Source organism: Lithobates pipiens, unplaced genomic scaffold, assembly GCF_037356315.1.
Source record: "Lithobates pipiens isolate NorthernLeopardFrog02 unplaced genomic scaffold, aLitPip1_a1.2 Scaffold_16, whole genome shotgun sequence".
In the NCBI taxonomy this organism is placed as follows: domain Eukaryota; kingdom Metazoa; phylum Chordata; class Amphibia; order Anura; family Ranidae; genus Lithobates; species Lithobates pipiens.
In genome coordinates, this window is record NW_027507748.1 from 209550478 (window position 1) to 209569327 (window position 18850).

The 18850-nt window shown below is 47.4% G+C and overlaps 1 protein-coding gene across 3 annotated transcripts in view; it reads right to left on the minus strand.

The window, feature by feature from the left end:
* LOC143982335 (cAMP-dependent protein kinase inhibitor beta-like) overlaps positions 1–18850 on the minus strand; it is a 164531-nt gene that overhangs the window by 67559 nt on the left and 78122 nt on the right. The window contains exon 1 of one of the 3 annotated variants that reach the window (XM_077480967.1): positions 17033–17125. The exons of 1 other annotated variant lie outside the window; for it this stretch is intronic. In XM_077480967.1, the coding sequence (XP_077337093.1) occupies positions 17033–17035 (3 nt within the window). In that variant the 5' untranslated portion in view covers positions 17036–17125. Of the gene's footprint in view, positions 1–11984; positions 12125–17032; positions 17126–18850 lie in introns of those variants that run through there. One more of the 3 variants, XM_077480968.1, reaches the window with a different exon arrangement.

The window sequence follows — 18850 nt, forward strand, 5'->3', positions numbered from 1 at the left end:
GAGGGATACAAGATTTGGCCGCGTTGGTGAGATGGCGCAAGATTGACCGTGCATATTTCCTAGGGGGCAGGTCCGATATATGTAAGAGGAAGAAGGCCGGATCATTCGGGATTTGCCACTCCGTAAATTTTTGGGTAATATTTCGGACTGCTGTCCAAAAGTCCAAGAGCTTGGGGCAGGACCAAAAAACATGTATGATCGTACCTCCATCCTCCCCACAACGCCAGCAATGTGCAGACGCGTCCGGGAAGATAAGGCGGAGGCGGCTAGGAGTCAGGTACCATCTCGTGAGGATTTTATAATTCAATTCCTGTGTCTTGGTGCATATTGAAGATTTCAGGGTGAACCGTAGAACCTGTGTAATCTGCGCAGGCGTGAAGGTGCAACCCAAGTCCCCCTCCCATTTCGCGAGACTAGAGATACGGTGCGTCGGTGGCGGGGTATTTAGCAAAACATACATTTTAGAGAGAAGGCGGGAGATAGGTTCCGTGCCAGAGAAGTATTCCTCAAACACAGTCAGCGGTCTAGAATGAGCCGTGGGGTTCGGGATGGACTGAAGAAAGTGATGTAGACGCACGGCATCCCAAAAATCTAAACCGTAGGGACCCCTGTGGTCCATAAGGGCACCAATAGAAACCCAGCCGTCTCGCGCTACAAACTGAGAGGCCCTAGTAAGGTCGGAGTCACGTAATCGTCTAAACTGCGTAGCCGGAAGACCCGGCGGGAATTTAGGGTTACCGAGAATCGGTGTCTGCGGGGAGTGAGTAACTTTCTAGCAAAAAAATAAAATAATTATTACACGTAGGAGAGAAGTGCCAGAATTGACCTGGGTGGCAAGGTTGTTAAATACCCATAAGTAATATACAAATAATTAAAATATTGTTTTTAACGTAATTTACTATATTTTCAAAAACTGTACTCAAGCAGGTGGCTTAACAGACAAATTACTGAAGTTTGAAGTTATAACTTCAAACCAGAAATTTTACAGTAAATAGATAAATAAAATTATCTTATAACATAATACATGATTTAGCTTGTACCTTTTCAGCAGGCAGCTGACTCTCATTCTCCCTCTTAACTGTGTGAGAAATAAATAAATAAATAAATAAATGGGATTCTGGGTAAATCTTATACCCATAAACACGTTATTTCCTTCTAGTTAAAGCAGAGTTTCGCCCAGAAATTTAACTTCTGCTGATCCAGTTCCTCCCACTCTCTGGTGTCACATTTGGCACTAGGGATGGCCGAACTGTTCGCCCGGCGGTCGTTTTGCTGCGAATTTTGTGTGTTAGCGATTCGCCCGATTATTGCCGCTGTTCGCCCGGCGGACATATGTGTTTACAGTGTGAAAGAACTTTGACCCATGATGACACATCCATCATGGGGTACAGGACAGCCAATTGAGACATTTCAGCACATGGACAATTGGAAATTCCCCTACCTTATAAATAGACCTGATTTAGCAGCCATTTTAAAATTCTGTCTTATGTCATTATAGGGAGAGGTTGCTGTGTGGAGCAGGGAGAGACTGTAGTGACACAAATCGCTATTAGGTCCACAAAAGTCCTTTTAAAGGACTGGTATGGTATAGGTGTAGTACAGTATATAGGGTGCAGTGTACTGCTGTGCTGGTGATTGCAGCAGCCTGTCTTTTGTCAGAGCAGGGAGGGACAGGACGCTGTGTGCAGCAGGGACAGTCAGTTTAATCACTAGTTATTACTATTAGGTCTACAAAGGTCCTTTTAAGGACTGGTATAGGTGTACAGTATATACGGTTGTACACGTATAATATTCTTTCTTCCAAATATAGAAAGAATATTATACTTGACTGCTGCCCTATTCTGCAGCAGTCCTTTATCAGTGTAGGGACTGAGGTACAGTCTGCAAATCACTAGCCGCTAGGTTCACAAAGGTCCTTGTAAGGACTGGTATAGGTGTACAATATATAGGGTGCTGGTGCACTGCTGTAGATTACTGCCCTATTCTGCAACAGTCCTTTATCAGTGTAGGGATTGAGGTACAGTCTACAAATCACTAGCTACTAGGTCCACAAAGGTCCTTGTAAGGACTAGTATAGGTGTACTATTTGGTGTGCAGTATATAGGTGTGTAATACACGTATAAAATACTTGCACATATAGAAAGCATAGTATAGTGCATTTCCACTGTGCAGCATTGTGACTGCTGAGCGGTTCTGCAGCGATACTACAAAGAGTGACAAACGCAATAAAAAAAAAATTATAACTGGTGTGATAGACCAGTGGCCCCCAAAAACGACAGATTAAAGCGGAGGTCCACCCTAAAGTATAGCTTCCGCTCATTGGAACCCCCCCCCCCCCTCCGGCACCACAATTGGCACCTTTCAGGGGGGAGGGGGGTGCAGGTACCTGTACTGTACAGGTATCTGCACCCACTTCCGGCGTAGATTCTGCAGAAGGTACACCCCTTTCCACAGAATCGACGCCCCTTTCCGAAGGTCCCCCTCTGCCTGCTGGGAAACGCACGGATCCCAGAGACAGCGGGGACCATCCTTATTGCGCAGCGCGACTCGCGCATGCGCAGTAGGGAACCGGGAAATGAAGCCGCAAGGCTCCACTTCTTGATTCCCATACCCAAGATGGCGGCAGCAGCACCTGAGACACGATCGAGAGATGGGCTTCGGGTGCCGACATCGCGGGCACGCTGGGCGGGTAAGTGTCATTATTTTAAGTCAGCAGCTGCAGTATTTGTAGCTGCTGGCTTTAAAAAAAAAAAAAAAAAAAAAAAAAAACGGCAGACTCCCGCTTTAAAGCGGGGTGTTGTATACCTTCTTCCACATAAATACTGCACTTCTCTAGAGACTTTTGTCACAGGGTCATTTAAAAAATGACAGGCAGAGGAAGAGGCAGGCCCTTCCGCAGGGGAGGTAGGGGTAGGGCAGGAGCAACAGACTTGAGCCAAAGTGGCAAATTGCAGAAGGTGCGTGCGATTACGTCAAAGGACGCACCAGACTTACTCTTCTGCACCCTCCTCATCCTCTCTGCTATGTGCATCCCCAAAGACACTACCACCAACACCACCACCACCATATACCTTCCGCTTGAGTCACAGGAATTTCTGATCCATATCAAAACATTTCCGATGTGCAGCAAATCTTGCTATTGGATCAGGAAGGGGAGGTAGCAACAACCACCGCTCAGCAGTCTGACGACAGTACCCAGATCAGCCCAAGGAGGAGGTTCGTCCCCGCTGTTGCTGCCTACTCCGAGATCTCTAATTATAGCGGTGGGGGAAGGTGGCGTCGATGATGACGTGTCTAGTGACGCCACGTGGGTGCCCACAAGAGAGGAAGAGGAGGGGAGTTCAGAGGGAGATATGGACCAGCAGATAATGGAGGAGAAGCAAGAAGAACTTACATTGCACAGGAGGGACAAAGCAGAATGAAAATGTATCAGGAGCAAGGCATCAACCATGTACGGTCACATCTGGCGCTCCCAGGACGCGGTAAGCCCATCACTCACCTATGGACGACCGCCTTAAGAAGGCACATGAGCTGCCATCACCGAGCCCAGTGGGAGCAACGGAACACACAAAGCCACACCCCAGGCTCTCACCGTCCAGCCTCGTCTTCTACTTCTCCTCACAATTGTCCTCCACTCCACCTTCCATCATGCCAAGTTTACGTTTTTCTGCAAAAAAGGCAGGCTTCCGTGGGCCAAATGTTCGAGCGTAAAAAAAATGACACCGAATAACCCTCTTGACCAACGGTTGACGGCTGGCTTGTCAGAACTCATAGCCCGCCAACTACTGCCATATAAACTGGTGGACTCAGAGGCCTTTCAAAAAATTTGTGGCCATTGGAACACCACAATGGAAGGTCCCAGGAAGGAAGTATTTCTCACAGAACGGCATCCCTATATGGCCATGTTCAGCAGCAAGTGAATGTATCTCTGGCACACAGTGTCAGTGCCAAGATACATCTGACCACAGACACGTGGTCTAGCAAACACAGGCAGGGAAGGTATATCACTTTTACTGCCCACTGGGTGAACCTTCTGACGGCCGTCAAGCATATAACCCGTGGCACCCGTGTAGATTTGGTTTTACCTTCACGGATTGCATGCAGGCCTGGCTCTTCTCCTCCTCGGCTGACTCCTCCTTTTCCGCTGCGCCGCCCAAGCTCCCCAGAACCTATTCGACATGCCAGGTGAGACGTTGCCATGCCGTGCTGCATCTGTTGTGCCTGGAAGCCAAGAGCCACACTGGGCCAGCACTCCTTTCAGCTTTGCGTTCACAGGCTGATCAGTGGTCTACACCGCTCAATTTGACAGTTGGTAAAGTGGTGTGTGACAACGGTGCCAATCTGCTTAGAGCATTGAAACAGGGCAAAATTATGCACGTGCCATGCATGGCACATGTCTTAAACTTGGTTGTGCAGCGATTCGTCGTCAAATACCCTGGGGTCCATGACATCTTGGACCATCTAGGCAAGGAAAATCTCGGCCCATTTCAGAAGATCTTACACGGCCATGGCTCGCCTTGCTGACATTCAGCGGTGACACAATCTGCCAGTCAGACGTTTTATTTGCGATTGCCCGACACGATGGAACTCAACCTTCTATATGCTTGATAGGCTGCTCCAGCAGAAACGTGCAGTTAACGACTACCTGTATGAACTCTGTGGCAGAACAGGTTCTGGGGAGCTGGGTTTTTTTTTTTTTATGCTCATGCGCGATGCATGCAGACTTCTGCAGCCATTTGATGAGATCACTAAACTGGTCAGTCACAGCCATGGCGCCATCAGTGACATGGTACCTTATGCCTTCTTTATTGAGCGTGCATTGCGTTGTGTCATTGATCAAGCCGTGGAGGAGCAGGAAGATGAGGAAGTCGCAATGCTGGAATTCCCAGGGGGGGGGGGGGGGGGGCTACTCTATCTGAGACAAGTCAACAGGAGTCTGAAGAGGATTCAGGAGGATGGTGCTGGGGCAGATGAGGAGGAGCAAGAAGCGCATGCTTTAAACCTTTCTGGGATCCCTGTTGTTGTGCGTGGATGGGGAGAGGAGAACGAGGAGGATGAAATTATCCTGGATGATGAGCAGGAGCCTGGCCACCACACCGCTTCCAGTTTAGTGCAAATGGGGGCCTTCATGCTCCAGTGATTTAACAGGGACCCTCGTATAAAAAGCATAAGGGTCAAGGACCAGTACTGGGTGGCAACGTACTTAGACCCCCGGTACAAAACACAAAATGGCAGAAATGTTACCACCGTCACAGAGGGCTGTCAGAATGGAGCACTTCCAGGCTTGCTTCGAGAAATGCTGCATTCTGCTTTTACGTGCACTGGCAGAGGAGCAATTCCCACTCCCAGAGAAAGAGTTTCGGGTACCAATCCAACAGCGCCTGCAAGAAGAGGGCGGTTTGAAGATGTGTTGGTCACTTCTGATATGAGGTCATTTTTTTTCAGCCGACCCATCTACAGGTGTCATCCGGATCAAGCATCAGGGAACGCCTAGACCGACAGGTGTCCGACTACATCGGCTTAACGGCCGATGTGGACGCTCTGAGGAGTGATGAACCCCTGGACTACTGGGTGGGCAGGCTTGACCTCTGGCCAGAGCTTGCCCAATTTGCAATGGAACTGTTGGCTTGCCCCTCGTCCAGTGTCCTGTCCAAAAGGACGTTCAGCGCAGCAGGGGGGATTGTGACCGATAAGCGCACTCGCCTAGCTCACGACAATGTGGACTACCTCACATTTCTAAAAATGAATGAGACATGGATCTCGGAGGAATTCAACACACGTGACCAGTAGACCATGTGTATCTCTATAAACGATTTATTTAATCAAGCACACAGACCTTTTTTCTACATTTGGCTCACTTCCTTGTACAAAAAAAAAAAAAAAAAAAAAAAAAAAAAAAAAGCACACTGTACTATATGCCCGTACCCTCCTGTTTGAAGAGGTTGAGCGGTGTGATATGTTTGGGGCCCAGCAGCGAGTTGCTGGTGTCAGTGCACTCTATCATGGGGCTGGTGATCATCTCCTGCACCCTCTTCATAGCCTACCCTGACCTTTCCTCTCCTCCATTGCCTTCATGCACTCCTGAGTCCTGAATTGTCAAAATTTCACATATAAAAAAAAAAATAAATAAAAAGAATTCTTGTAGTTGTCGATCCCAGATTCACTTCATACATGTGTTATATCAGTGGCCATGTGGTGGGACTATGTGTGCACAGCTAGTAATTATTTTGTGGCTGGAAATATGACCTGTAGGTTTATAAAGTTCTCCTGCCATTGAAGTCAATGGGGCCCGCCACGAACTTTGCGGTTCACAAACTTTCGGCCACGTCCGCGAAACGTCCCGTCGAAAGTTCGTCCATCTCCATTTGGCACCTTTCAGGATTCGGAGCAGATACCTGTCTAATCCAGGTATTTGCTCCCACTTCTGACGAAAGATCACCACAGTATCCGAGGTGATCTATGCCATGTCCCGCCACACACAGGTCCCAGAAGACAGCAGGGACCACTCAGAACAGGCAGCGTGACTCACGCATATGCACAGCAGGGAACCAGGCTGTGAAGCCACAAGATGCCGACACCTCCACCCGGAGCTGAGCGACGGGTAGGCTTCGGGTGAGGACATTGCGGGTGCCCTAGACCAGGAGTGCCAACCGGTGGCCCGCGGAGCCCTCCGATGTGGCCCGCGACCTCCTGCTCTGGGATAGAACAGAAGGAAGACTATTATTGAAGCTCAGTTTATTACTAAAATCACAGTGTATATGGGCATATCTTTTCTGCAGTGGTCACTGGGCTGCTTTCAAACTGATCTGCAGGTGCAGAGTAGTTTACCTGCAGGTTACCTGCACTGAGCCATAGACTTCTATTATTACCTGCGAGTTTGGTGAGCTTTCTGAAAGTGCACGAAACCTGCAGAATATAATAGAAGTCTATTGCAAACTGCAGGAAAGCCAAAGGTACATTGCGTTGCACACGTGGTGCGGGTAAACCGCAGCGCATCAGTGTGAAAGCAGCCTTGGACCCCTTTCACACGGTCAGTCCGACCAATTGGACCCTCAATTCACCTCTAAGTAGTGGCAGACATAAACCGACTTGTGTTCTACCTCCAATACGATCCGCTAAAAAGTATTGTGGGCTGCAAATGCAGAGTGGACACGGACATGCCATCCACCCGCTCCACTCACTGTGGCCCGCGACCAGTTACCAAGTCGCTTAAGTGGCCCTCGCTCTTCAAAAGGTTGGGCACCCTTGCCCTAGACAGACAAGTGTCCTCATTTTTAAAGTCAGCAGCTGCAGTATTTGTAGCTGCTGACTTAACAAAAAAAATACATTTTCAGATGGAACTCCGCTTTAAGATGGCTGGGCTGGAATGGAGCATGTGTCCTTTAGACACATGCCCCCTTCTATGACACTGCAGTGAGAGGTGTGTCATTACTTAGGGACGTATCGTGAAATGAGTGGGCCCGTGTGTGCGCAAGTTAAAAAGTGGGCCCTAGGCACACAAAAAAATAAAATGTGGCGCGTGCACAAATGGGCGTGGCTTAAATTGTGCTAAAATGTTGGGCGTGGCTAAATGGAGTGTGGTTTAATAGAGTGAGATGACTTACATAGTGCAGAATGCAGTAACGTTAAATAGGGAATGTACAGTGCGGTGTGTATGGAGGTGGGTAGTATGTGCAGGTGAGGAGTGCGGAGTGTGCAGTAGTGGGTATTATGTTTAGGATTGTGTCAGTAGGGCAGTGGACAAAAGTCAGTAGTTCTCCATTTTTATTTATTTTTAACAATTATATATACATTTTTTTTGGGGGGGGGGGGGTGTCAGTTTTTTTTTTTTTTTTTTTTATTTCATTTTCTTACAATTATATTTTCTATAATTTTTTTCATACTTTTTGCGATTTTATTTTCTTTAGATTATCCTCGTTGGTGGTCTTTGGCGAGATATCAGGGGTCTAAATAGACCCCTGAGACAGAGAAAGAGAGAAAGGGACTGAGGACATAGATTCCCCAGTCCCTTTCTCTGCAGCCTCAGCATTAAAAGATGAATGGACAGGAGACAGCGGCTCCTGTTCATTCATAAACGGAAGCAGAGTAACACACCACAGGTTACTCTGCTCAGTTATTACAGGACATTGAGAGCGATTCACTACCGAACGCTGTCCATGTCCAATTTAGACAAGGAAGAGGCCCCTTCCTCCGCTCTCCATCTGGACACATCCCTCCCCCACCCAGCAGCTGGTGGGAGAGGAGAGGAGGGATCCTGAGGAGGGAGGAGAGCGAGCCAAGTGAGGAGGACACACTGGGAGAACACAGGGAGCGGAGGAGGAGAACGGGAGGAGGAGGACATGAAGAACAGCCCTGATAGCTGCGGGAGGGAGAGGAGGAGAAGTGGCTGTCATGCAGGGAAATCTGTGCTTACAGCTGTCCCTCCTGCCGCACTGATCATCCCTGGCTGTGAACCAAGGGACAATCATCCATGTGTGCAGGTTGGGTCACAGTAGGCCCTTCCTCCTTGAAAGACCTGTGTGCAGTGAACTCTCTGCACCCATGGAGGATACGCCACTGCCTCCACTGCAGCATTTTTATTGGACAGCTGGGGCTAATGGTACTTTACCATTAATCCAAGACTCCAAGCTGTCCATTGAGCTCATTGCTTCTGAAAAGTAGTAAGGAGAGGCACTGTGAGCTCATCCTCTCAGTCTGCTGCAAACAGAGTGTGCCAGCTTGTATTTAAACTGGCCGCTCCGTATGTAGCTCCTGACAGGCTACGCCAGGACTGCACACAGCTCCAGCCACATAAACAAAAACACTGATTCACACTGTACAGGCCCCGTGGTTTCTAGTGGCATCCCCCCACTAGAAACCACAGGTAGGCTGTCTGGGCCACATGATTTCTAACAGCAGCCCCGACTGTAGATAAACAGGTACAACTTATGTAGGAGGCTTTGTTTCATCTGTGTATCACCTAAGGCCAGTCACTTCACTATGGAAGGGTTTACAAGCACTTTAACCCCTTAATCTCCAATGCATGTGTATTAGAGAGTGTATTTATTTATTTATTTTTTTAAGAAAAAATAAATAAGGAATGATTAAATAACACCATAAGAAAGCTATATTGTGTGAAAAAAAAATGATAAAAAATGTCACATGGTTACAGTGTAGCATGACCGTGCAATTGTCATTCAAAGTGTGACAGCGCTGAAAGCTGAAAAATGGCCTGGGCAGGAAGGGGGTAAAAGTGCCCTGTATTGAGGTGGTTAATATGAAAAAGACTTAATATATTTATATAGTCTTACAGCAGGGGTGCCCAACCGCTGGTGGCCCACCACATCTTGCTCTGAGATGGCGGGTCGGCAAGCCCAGATCGCAGGCTCCCGACCCGCCATCTCTGAGCAGCAGCACGAAGAACAGAGGAGCTCCTTCACAGGCGGAATGATACCAAATGTACTCCTGTGACGGGAAGCATCGGCTCTGCTCTCTACTGCAGCTGCATGCTTCTGTCACATTAATGCACGGGAACCCACGATCTGGGACAGCAGCACCAGTACCCACCAGCATTACCAGCCAGGAGTATCAGTACCGGCCAGCAGTACCAGTGCAAGTACTAGTACCCACCAGCAGTACCAGTACCCGCCAGCAGCAGCCACCAGCCATAACCACCTGAGGGACAGCAGCAACTAGCTGCAGGAATCCAGGCTGCATCTGTGTCTGCTCTACATATGCAGAATGGACACAGAGCTGCCATCCGCCCGCTACACTCATTGTGGCCCACGACTGGTTTCCAAGTTGCTAAGGTGGCCCTCGCTTCTCAAAAGGTTGGGCACCCCTGTCTTACAAATAAAACCAGCCCTTTGAGGGCAAACATATTGCTGACGCAGCACCACAATGAAATAGAGTTTGACACCCCTGCTCTACCACATGTGCTTTCACCCTTTAGCGCCCATTACCAAGTTGATGCATGTACAGTGCGCTTTACATTCATATGCCATGGCTTGCGTGTCAAATGTTTTGACCCCCAATCACCCTTTTTGCTATATTTATCATCTAAAAACAAGAAAAACAAGAAAAACAAAAAAACCCAACCCCATGAACGTTATTCCATAACACATGCATGCACAAAATAAAAAAGTTAAACATTTTACCTTTACAAAATCACAACAACAAACAAATGGGTAAAGAGAATGGTTTTGAAAAACGACATCTGACCACTGCACGTTACACTCACCGCACACACTACGATCAAATTGTACAATATCTTTTAGATCTACCAACAAATAGGTAATGGGAGGACCTGCCTGATAGAATGGATTAGGTAGGTCCAACTGTTACATAGTTTTGGTCTAAGTACAGTTGATTGTACTGTGTACAGGGTTGCCACCTCATCCCTTTATACCCGAAAGCATATTAACCATTTGCCAACCAGCCGCCGTCATTATAGGTCGGCACATTTAAGGGCGATAGCAGGCTAGCGAGGGACACGATGCGCGTGGCCGGTGACACGAGAGACAGAATGGGATCTGCCAATGTAAATAGACAGATCCCCATTCTGACAGAGGAGGAGAGACAGATCTGCTGTTCATAGTGATTAAGAACAGCGATCTGACTCCTCCTCCAGTCAGTCTCATCCCCACACAGTAAAGCTGGCCATACACCATACAATTTTTTTTATTACATTTTCTTTAGATTTACCTTCAACTATGTAGTTCAAGGGCCTGCCTGATTCTATACACATTGAAAGTGTTTAGGTTTGACATCATATTATATGGCTTTGGTAAATCAAAAGGAAAGTTTACAAGAAAATTGTATAATGTATGGCCAGCCTTAGAAACACACATGAGGGAACATATTTAACCCCTTGATTGCCCCCTAGTTTTAACCCCTTCCCTGCCAGTGACATTTAAAAAGTAATCAGTTCATTTTTATAAATGTCAATGGTCCCAAAAAAAAAAAAAAAGTGTCCGATCTGTCTGCCGCAATCCCGCTAAAAATTGCAGATCGGCACCATTACTAGAAAAAAAAAAAAAAAACCCACGGGTTATCTTTAGTGGGGTTTTTTTTTTATATCCATGAAGCAGTTTTTCCCCAAAAAAAAGGCAATTGAAAAATTGCTGCGCAAATACCACGTAATAGAAAAAAAAGTTGCAACGACCACCATTTTATTGCCATGGGTGACTGCTAAAACATATATACATACACAATACATACACTATATTATATATATATATATATATATATATATATATATATATATATATATATATATATATATATACACACACACACACACACATATACACACATACACACACACGCACTTTTTTTTCCCCCTTTAATTGTCCCTTTTTTTCGGGGGGGGACGTCAATTTTGTTTGGGTACAACATCGCACGACCGCGCAATTGTCAGTTTAAGTGATGCAGTGCCGTATTGCAAAAAAAATGGCCTGGTCATTAAGGAGGAAAATCTTCCTGTCTGTAAGTGGTTAATTACACAGGTTCTGTGGCTGATTAAGGGGATAATTAAACTCACTTGGTGCCATAGTTGAAATTAATTAGCCTCAGAACCTGTGTAATTCATATGTGTTTGGGTTTAAAGGAATGAGATGGCAACCCTATGTATGGTCATATTTTAGCGTGTATGATCAGACTGTAGCGTGCGTGGTCAGATTGTAGTGCGCGTGGTCAGATTGTAGTATGTATGGTCAGATTGCAGTGCGCATGGTCAGATTGCAGTGTGTATGGTCAGTGTATGGTGACCCTTGGTGTGTACTTGTGGCTTAGTTTATAGATACAGAACATACATGTAGTTATTAATGAGTATCCTGTCTGGTGATCTATAGAGCCTGTGGAGAAGTAATGATGTGCACATATACTTGGTAAGGAAGGAGAAACTGGTTGTTTTGTGTGAGGACACATGGAGACACTGAGCACAGACATTGTGTAATAAACACCCCCAATATTCCACCACCTCCTATCCGGAGCGCCCTCCTTACCTGGGTACCCACCAGCACCTATGCAGCAGCTGGAAGACACACACACCCTGCCCCTTACTGACAATAGAGCATCCTTCCACCCAGCATCTCTCCTCTGGGCAGCAGAAAGGGAACCTACCAAAACTAAACAAGAGGGGGGGGGAACGATACAATCATCCACCTGAACAGCCCGAACTTCTCTCCACCACCACAATAGCAATGCCTCTGCTAATATAAGCTAACATTCACACCGCCAAGCAGATCTCTGAGTAAGATCCCTGAACAGGACTGTGATAATGTTTCTCCCCCCCCCCCTCTGTCTCGCCTGGAGAGTGGTTGCACCCGGTCTGTCTTTTACTAAGCCTGCCTTCCAGTCTATTCGTGGATTGTTCAGTTGACGGGATGTACCAAGCTGGGAGGGGGTACATGTGAATAGACTGAGCCAGGGCCAAGGAGGGGGGGTGTAACGGAATGAACAGGTGCTGTGGGTGTGTCCGGTGGGCGTTCCCAGAGGTGTCAACAGAGAGCATGACAGTTCAGCATGGATCTGGGGTCAGGTACACTGGGCAGTGTGGGAACTAGACTGGGCTTATATATGGGAAACGAGTGTGTGTCTGTTCGTTGTTAGGATCATTTTATATTGATTGCTCTCACTCTATGCAAATGCAAAGTTTTATATAAAGGATTTCCTTTTTTATTTATTTTTTATTTACAGTATATCAGTGGTTCTGAACCCTGTCCTCAAGTACCCCCAGCAGGCCATGTTTTGGGAAAGCAATTTCAGGGAATGCCTGTGTAACTCGCATCAAAGTCAGACCAAAGTAGTACAGGGACTACGAAGTCGGTGTGACTTGAAGTCGCACAGATATGAATGGTACTCATTGGAAATCATGGGGTACGACTTATCATGCGACTTTGCAGTCCCAAGTCGCAGGACAAGTCGCACAGGTGTGAAAGGGGCCTTAAATAAAATAGCTCGTTTAACAGGATAGGTTCCATTCAGAACAGGCCTCGCCGCGGTCGACCGAAGAAGTTGAGTGCACGTGCTCAGTGTCATATCCAGAGGCAGTCTTTGGGAAATAGACTTATAAGTGCTGCCAGCATTGTTGCAGAGGTTGAAGGGGTGGAGGCTCAGCCTGTCAGTGCTCAGACCATACACACCGCATACTGCATCAAATTGGTCTGCATGGCTGTCGTCACAAAAGGAAGCCTCTTCTAAAGGTGATGCACAAGGAAGCCCGCAGTTTGCTGAAGACAAGAAGACTAAGGACATGGATTACTGGAACCATGTCTTGTGGTCTGATGAGACCAAGATAAACTTATTTGGTTCAGATGGTGTCAAGCGTGTGTGGTTGCAATCAGTTGAGGAGTACAAAGACAGGTGTGTCTTGCCTACAGTTAAGCATGGTGGTGGGAATGTTATGGTCTGGGGTTACATGAATGCTTCCGCCACTGGGGAGCTACAGTTCATTGAGGGAACCATAATTGCCAACATGTACTGTGACATACTGAAGCAGAGTATGATCCCCTCCCTGCAGAGACTGGGCCGCAGGGCAGTATTCCAACATGATAAGGACCCCATACACACCTCCAAGATGACCACTGCCTTACTAAAGAAGCTGAGGGTAAAGGTGATGGTCTGGCCAAGCATGTCTCCAGACCTAAACCCTATTGAGCATCTGTGGGGATACCTCAAATGGAAGGTGGAGGAGCGCAAGGTCTCTAACATCCACCAGCTCTGTGATGTCATCATGGAGGAGTTGAAGAGGACCCCAGTGGCAACCTGTGAAGCTCTGGTGAACTCCATGCCCAAGAGGGTTAAGGCAGTGAGGTAAAATAATGGTGGCCACACAAAATATTGACACGTTGGGCCCAATTTGGACATTAGGGGTGTACTCACTTTTGTTGCCAGCGGTTTAGACATTAATGGCTGTGTGTTGAGTTATTTTGAGGGGACAGCAAATTGACAAGCTGTACACTCACTACTTTACATTGTAGAAAAGTGTCATTTCTTCAGTGTTGTCACATGAAAAGATGGAATAAAATATTTACAAAAATGTGAGGGGTGTACTCGCTTTTGTGAGATACTGTATATATACACATGTGTGTTTGAGCTTTGGAGTGCACACAATGCAACAGGCTGCGCACACCTATGCAGGATAACATGTTTGTTATTTTTAACTAAATAAAAAAACAAGACTTTAGTATCTCAATTTGCCAGAGAAGGAATCTGATTTGCCAGAGAATCTAGGAAAGTGTCTTAGCGGAGGTTATAATTCCCAACTACAAAAGTCAACCATGATTTTGTCTCATTGCCATAGTAAACCCGTGCTTTTTTGGGTCTATATTTAGGAGGGTGGGCCAATGCTATTTCCTTGCTAGTCCACAGGACTTTTGTTCACAAATTTGGTTAAAGTGGCTCTAAAGGCTCAAGGTTTTTTACCTTCATGCAAAAGGCTGCGCACACATGAAGCTAAAAACCTTCTCTGTGCAGCAGCCCCCCTAATATTTATCTGAGCCCCATCGCGATCTAGCGGTGTGCATGAGTGCCTCAGCTCTCCAGGGACTCTCACTCCTTATTGGCTGGGACAGAAGCACTTGCAGCCAGTGTCACTTGCAGCCAGTGAACCAATGAGAAGAGAGAGGGGGCAGAGCCAAACCACAGCTCTGTGTGTGAATGAACACAAAGTAGCAGCTTGGGAGTGAGCCTGTTTGGGTACCCCACAGCAAGCAGCTTGCTGTGGGGGCACCTGGCAGGAGGGAGGGGCCAGGCACATCGGTGGGCTAACCCTAGAAGAGGACGATCGGGATAGCAGAGCAGGAGAGTATGGCTTGTTTGTATTTTTTTTTAAACAAGCCTTTAATATAGGGTGACCAGATGTCCCCAGACTGAGGACACTGTCCCCCATTTTGGCCCTGGCAGTGGTGGGGGAGTTACAAGCACCAATCTCCCTGTGTGGCTTTCAATGAAGCAGCTGACAGCTGCTTCTCCTCCTCTCCCTCCCGCGGCTGTCAGCTGCTTCATTGAAAGCCACACAAGGAGATTGGTGCTTGTAACTGCCCTCTGGTGGCTCCCCCCGGTCCCCCTCTGTGCTGTCCTCTGGCTCACCCTCCATGCTCCTCTGGTTCCCCTCTGTGCTCTCCTCACCCTGCAGCCCATACACAGTGACGTATGCAGTCCACTAAAAACTCCCACGTCAGGCGGGAACTGATATCTACTGACATTTATTTATGATTATTCCAGGTACACAACTACTTATCTGATGAAACACAAGAATGAAAACTCAGAGAAACTTCAAGAGTTCATTGCCAAACAAGCCTTTAATATAGGGTGACCAGACATCCCCAGTTTCTGGGGAAAGGCCCCGGACTGAGGACACTGTCCCCGGATCAAGACTGTCCCCCATTTTGTCCCTGGCAGTGGTGGGGGGGTTACAAGCACCAATCTCCCTGTGTGACTTTCAATGAAGCAGCTGACAGCCGCTTCTCCTCCTCTCCCTCCCTCAGATGTCAGCTGCTTCATTGAAAGCCACACAAGTAGATGGGTGCTTTGTCCGTCAAATGTCCCTAATCTCTAGGACCCCGTGTCCTCCTCTGGTCCCCCTTTGTGCTCCCCTGGTTCCCCTCCCTGTTCCTCTGGCTCCCCCTTCCTGCTCCTCCCATCCCCTCTGTGCTCTTTTCCGGCTCACCCTCCATGCTCCTCTGGTCCCCCTCTGTGCTCCCCTCTGGCTCCCCCTCCATGCTCTTCTCTGGCTTACCCTCTGCGCTCCTCCATTCCCTCCCTGTGCTCTCTTTATGCTCCTCTGACGGCTCCCCCTGGTCCCCCTCTGTGCTCTCCTCTAGCTCACCCTTCGTGCTCCTCTGGTCCCCCTCTATGCTCTCCTCTCCCTGCAGCCCATACACAGTGATGTATGCAGTCCGCTGAAAACTCTCGGTGGGAACATATATCTACTAACATTTATTTATGATTATTCCAGGTACACAACTACTTATCTGATGAAACACAAGAATGAAACATCAGAGAAACTTCAAGAGTTCGTTGCCATGTCTAGCAACAAATTTCAACGCAAACCAGAAATAATACGCACTGACAATGGGGAGATAAGGAATAGTACACCAGACAACCACACCATATACTCCTGAACAAAACGCTGTAGCTGAAAGGAAAAAAGCACACTCTTATAGAAATGGGCAGTTGTATGTTGTCGGATGCCAACCTACCTCACAATTACTGGGTAGACGCAGTCATGACAGCAACCTACCTACAGAACAGACTACCCTCAAGAGCCAGTAAAAGTACTCCACTCAAAATGTGGCATGGATCAAAGTCTAGCATAGGGCACATCAGAGTATTTGGATGTAAAGCATATGCCTATATTCCAAGTGAAAAGCGATCCAAACTGGAGAACAGAGCCATAGAGGGCATTCTAGTAGGCTACAGTGAACTAAGGGCTACAGAATCCTACACCCAAAGACTGATAAAGTGACAAGCTGTAGTGTTTCTTTTGTGTTTTTGTTTTTTGTTTTTGTTTTTTTTATGAGAGCCCATCACCAGAAACACAGATCCCTGAAAGCTGTGAAGTGAATATGCCCAACAAACCAGAAGTAATGGTCAACCAAAGCGAACCTATGCAGGAGTCAGAACAAGAGGTAGAACTCAGTACCTAAATCAAGTTCCCCACCAGATCCTGCTGAACTGCCTGAAATCAGAAGATCTACTCGGACTACAAAGAGGATACCATCCCGCAAGCTGTCGCACACAGTCAAAACACAAAGCATACTTGAACCAATATCCTGGGAAAACATAGAAAAACTGCCAAAACGTAAAGCCAATAAATAGAGAAAGGCAGCAGAAGAAGAATTAAAGTCACTTTAAGAAAATAAAACATGGACACTCACAGAGCTCACTCCTAACCGCAAAACGTTAGGAAGTAAGTGGACTTTCAAAGTAAAGTCAGACGCAGAAGGGAATATCCACAAATACAAAGCCAGACTAGTGCCAAGGGTTACTCCCATAAATTCGGTGAAGATTACGATGAAACATTCGCTCCTGCCGTAAAGCACATTACCATCAGAGTTCTTCTTAGTGTTGCAGCCGGGAAGAACTGCTTTCCTATATAAAGACATTGTCAGGGCTGGCTTGGCCCTTCCTCCTCTGGGCTGGCCGCTCAGCTGTCAGCTAATTGCCAGCTCTCTTCTCTCTCTTCAGTTACCAGCTGTTCCCGATGATGCTCGTCTGGCCTGCCTATATATAAGTCTTCCAGCTCAGCTTTTTACCTTCACGTTTGGTCACATCACTAGGAACCATCTCCTGCTGTTGTTTCAAGACTGGCTTGCTAACATCCCTCCTGGCTTCCATCCTGCTTGCAGTTGCTCTCCGTGGATCCCTGACATCTGGACTGGCTGATTACCCGATCTGGCTTATGAACTTTGGACTGGCTGACTACCCGATCTGGCTACTGGACTCTGGCTTGCTTGACTACGCTATTTCCTATTTATCTTTTTTTTTTATTAATAAACAAGTGTGATTAGATTGTACTTCTCTCTGTCTGTTTCATGGTTCCTGACAGTACGTGAAGGCCATGAATTCAGAAGATACAGTCAATCCACTTGTTTGTAATATTTTTTTCCAGATTGGATGAGCAAGATCACCGCATGGATCAGTTTGCCTTGGCGTTACAAATGCTCCTGAATCGCACGGCTCACCTGGAATCCCCCACGGTGGCTGCTCCGGTACAACCTGAGTCGCAGGCTATCCCTGCTGCTGTGCCAGTCTCTGTGCAGGCACCCGCCTTAAGTATTACCTCTATAAGAGGTATGTCTGGTTCTGCTCCGCTTCCCCAGCGATTTGGGGGCTATCCAGTTCAATGCAGAGGGTTTCTCAATCAGGTTGAGATATACATCGAAATGCTGCCCCAGGCGTTTCCCACGGACAGAAGCAAAGTAGGTTTTGTGATATCTTTGCTTTCTGAGAGCCTTGGCCTGGGCTAACCCTCTATGGGAGACGCAAAAACCTGTTGTCTTGAGTTACCCTCAGTTTGTGGCCTCCTTTAAAATGTTTTTTGACGTTCCTGCACGCTCCGCTTCTGCTGCCAAGTGCCTCATGTCCATCAAACAGAGTATGAGAACTGTTGCCGACTACGCCATTGAATTCCGTACTCTGGCAGCAGAGGTTGCTTGGAACAATGAGGCCCTCGTGGCTGCTTTTACTCATGGTCTCTCAGATTCCATCAAGGATGAGATTGCAGCCCGAGATATACCCACTGAGCTGGAGAGCTTGATCTTGTTTGCCATCCTCATTGACTCCAGACTCAGAGAAAGATTTTCTCTTAAGGAGCGCTTGCGGAAGCCTCCTGTTCATTTGCCTCCGAGCTTTGTAGTCCCACCCATGCCTCACTCACCTCCCATGCCTCCTGGTACCGAGTTGGTCAGTGAAGATGAACCCATGCACCTGGGCTTCACGCGTCTCTCTACGGATGAGAGAGCCTTTAGGAGGAGGGAGAGATTGTGCCTTTATTGTGGCCAGGCAGGTCACTTTTTGAAGTCTTGTCCTACCCGTCCAGGGAACGCCCGAACCTTGGGGTCCTGTCATGGACAGACCTTAGGTGACGTTGTTTTGTCCCCAGTTATCCAGAAGGATAAGCCCCTGGTTTTGGTCACTCTTTCTTGGGCTGAGTCGTTCATCGAGATACAGGCTCTAATTGACTCTGGGGCTGCAGGCCTGTTCATTGATGCTGCATTTGTTTCACAGCACTCGATTCTGCTGCAGCTGCGTGACACTCCACTTGCCATTGAGGCTCTTGACGGGAGACCTTTACAGCCTGCCCATGTGACTTATGAGGCGGTTCCGTTGTCCATGGCCGTAGGGGCTCTTCACCATGAGATAA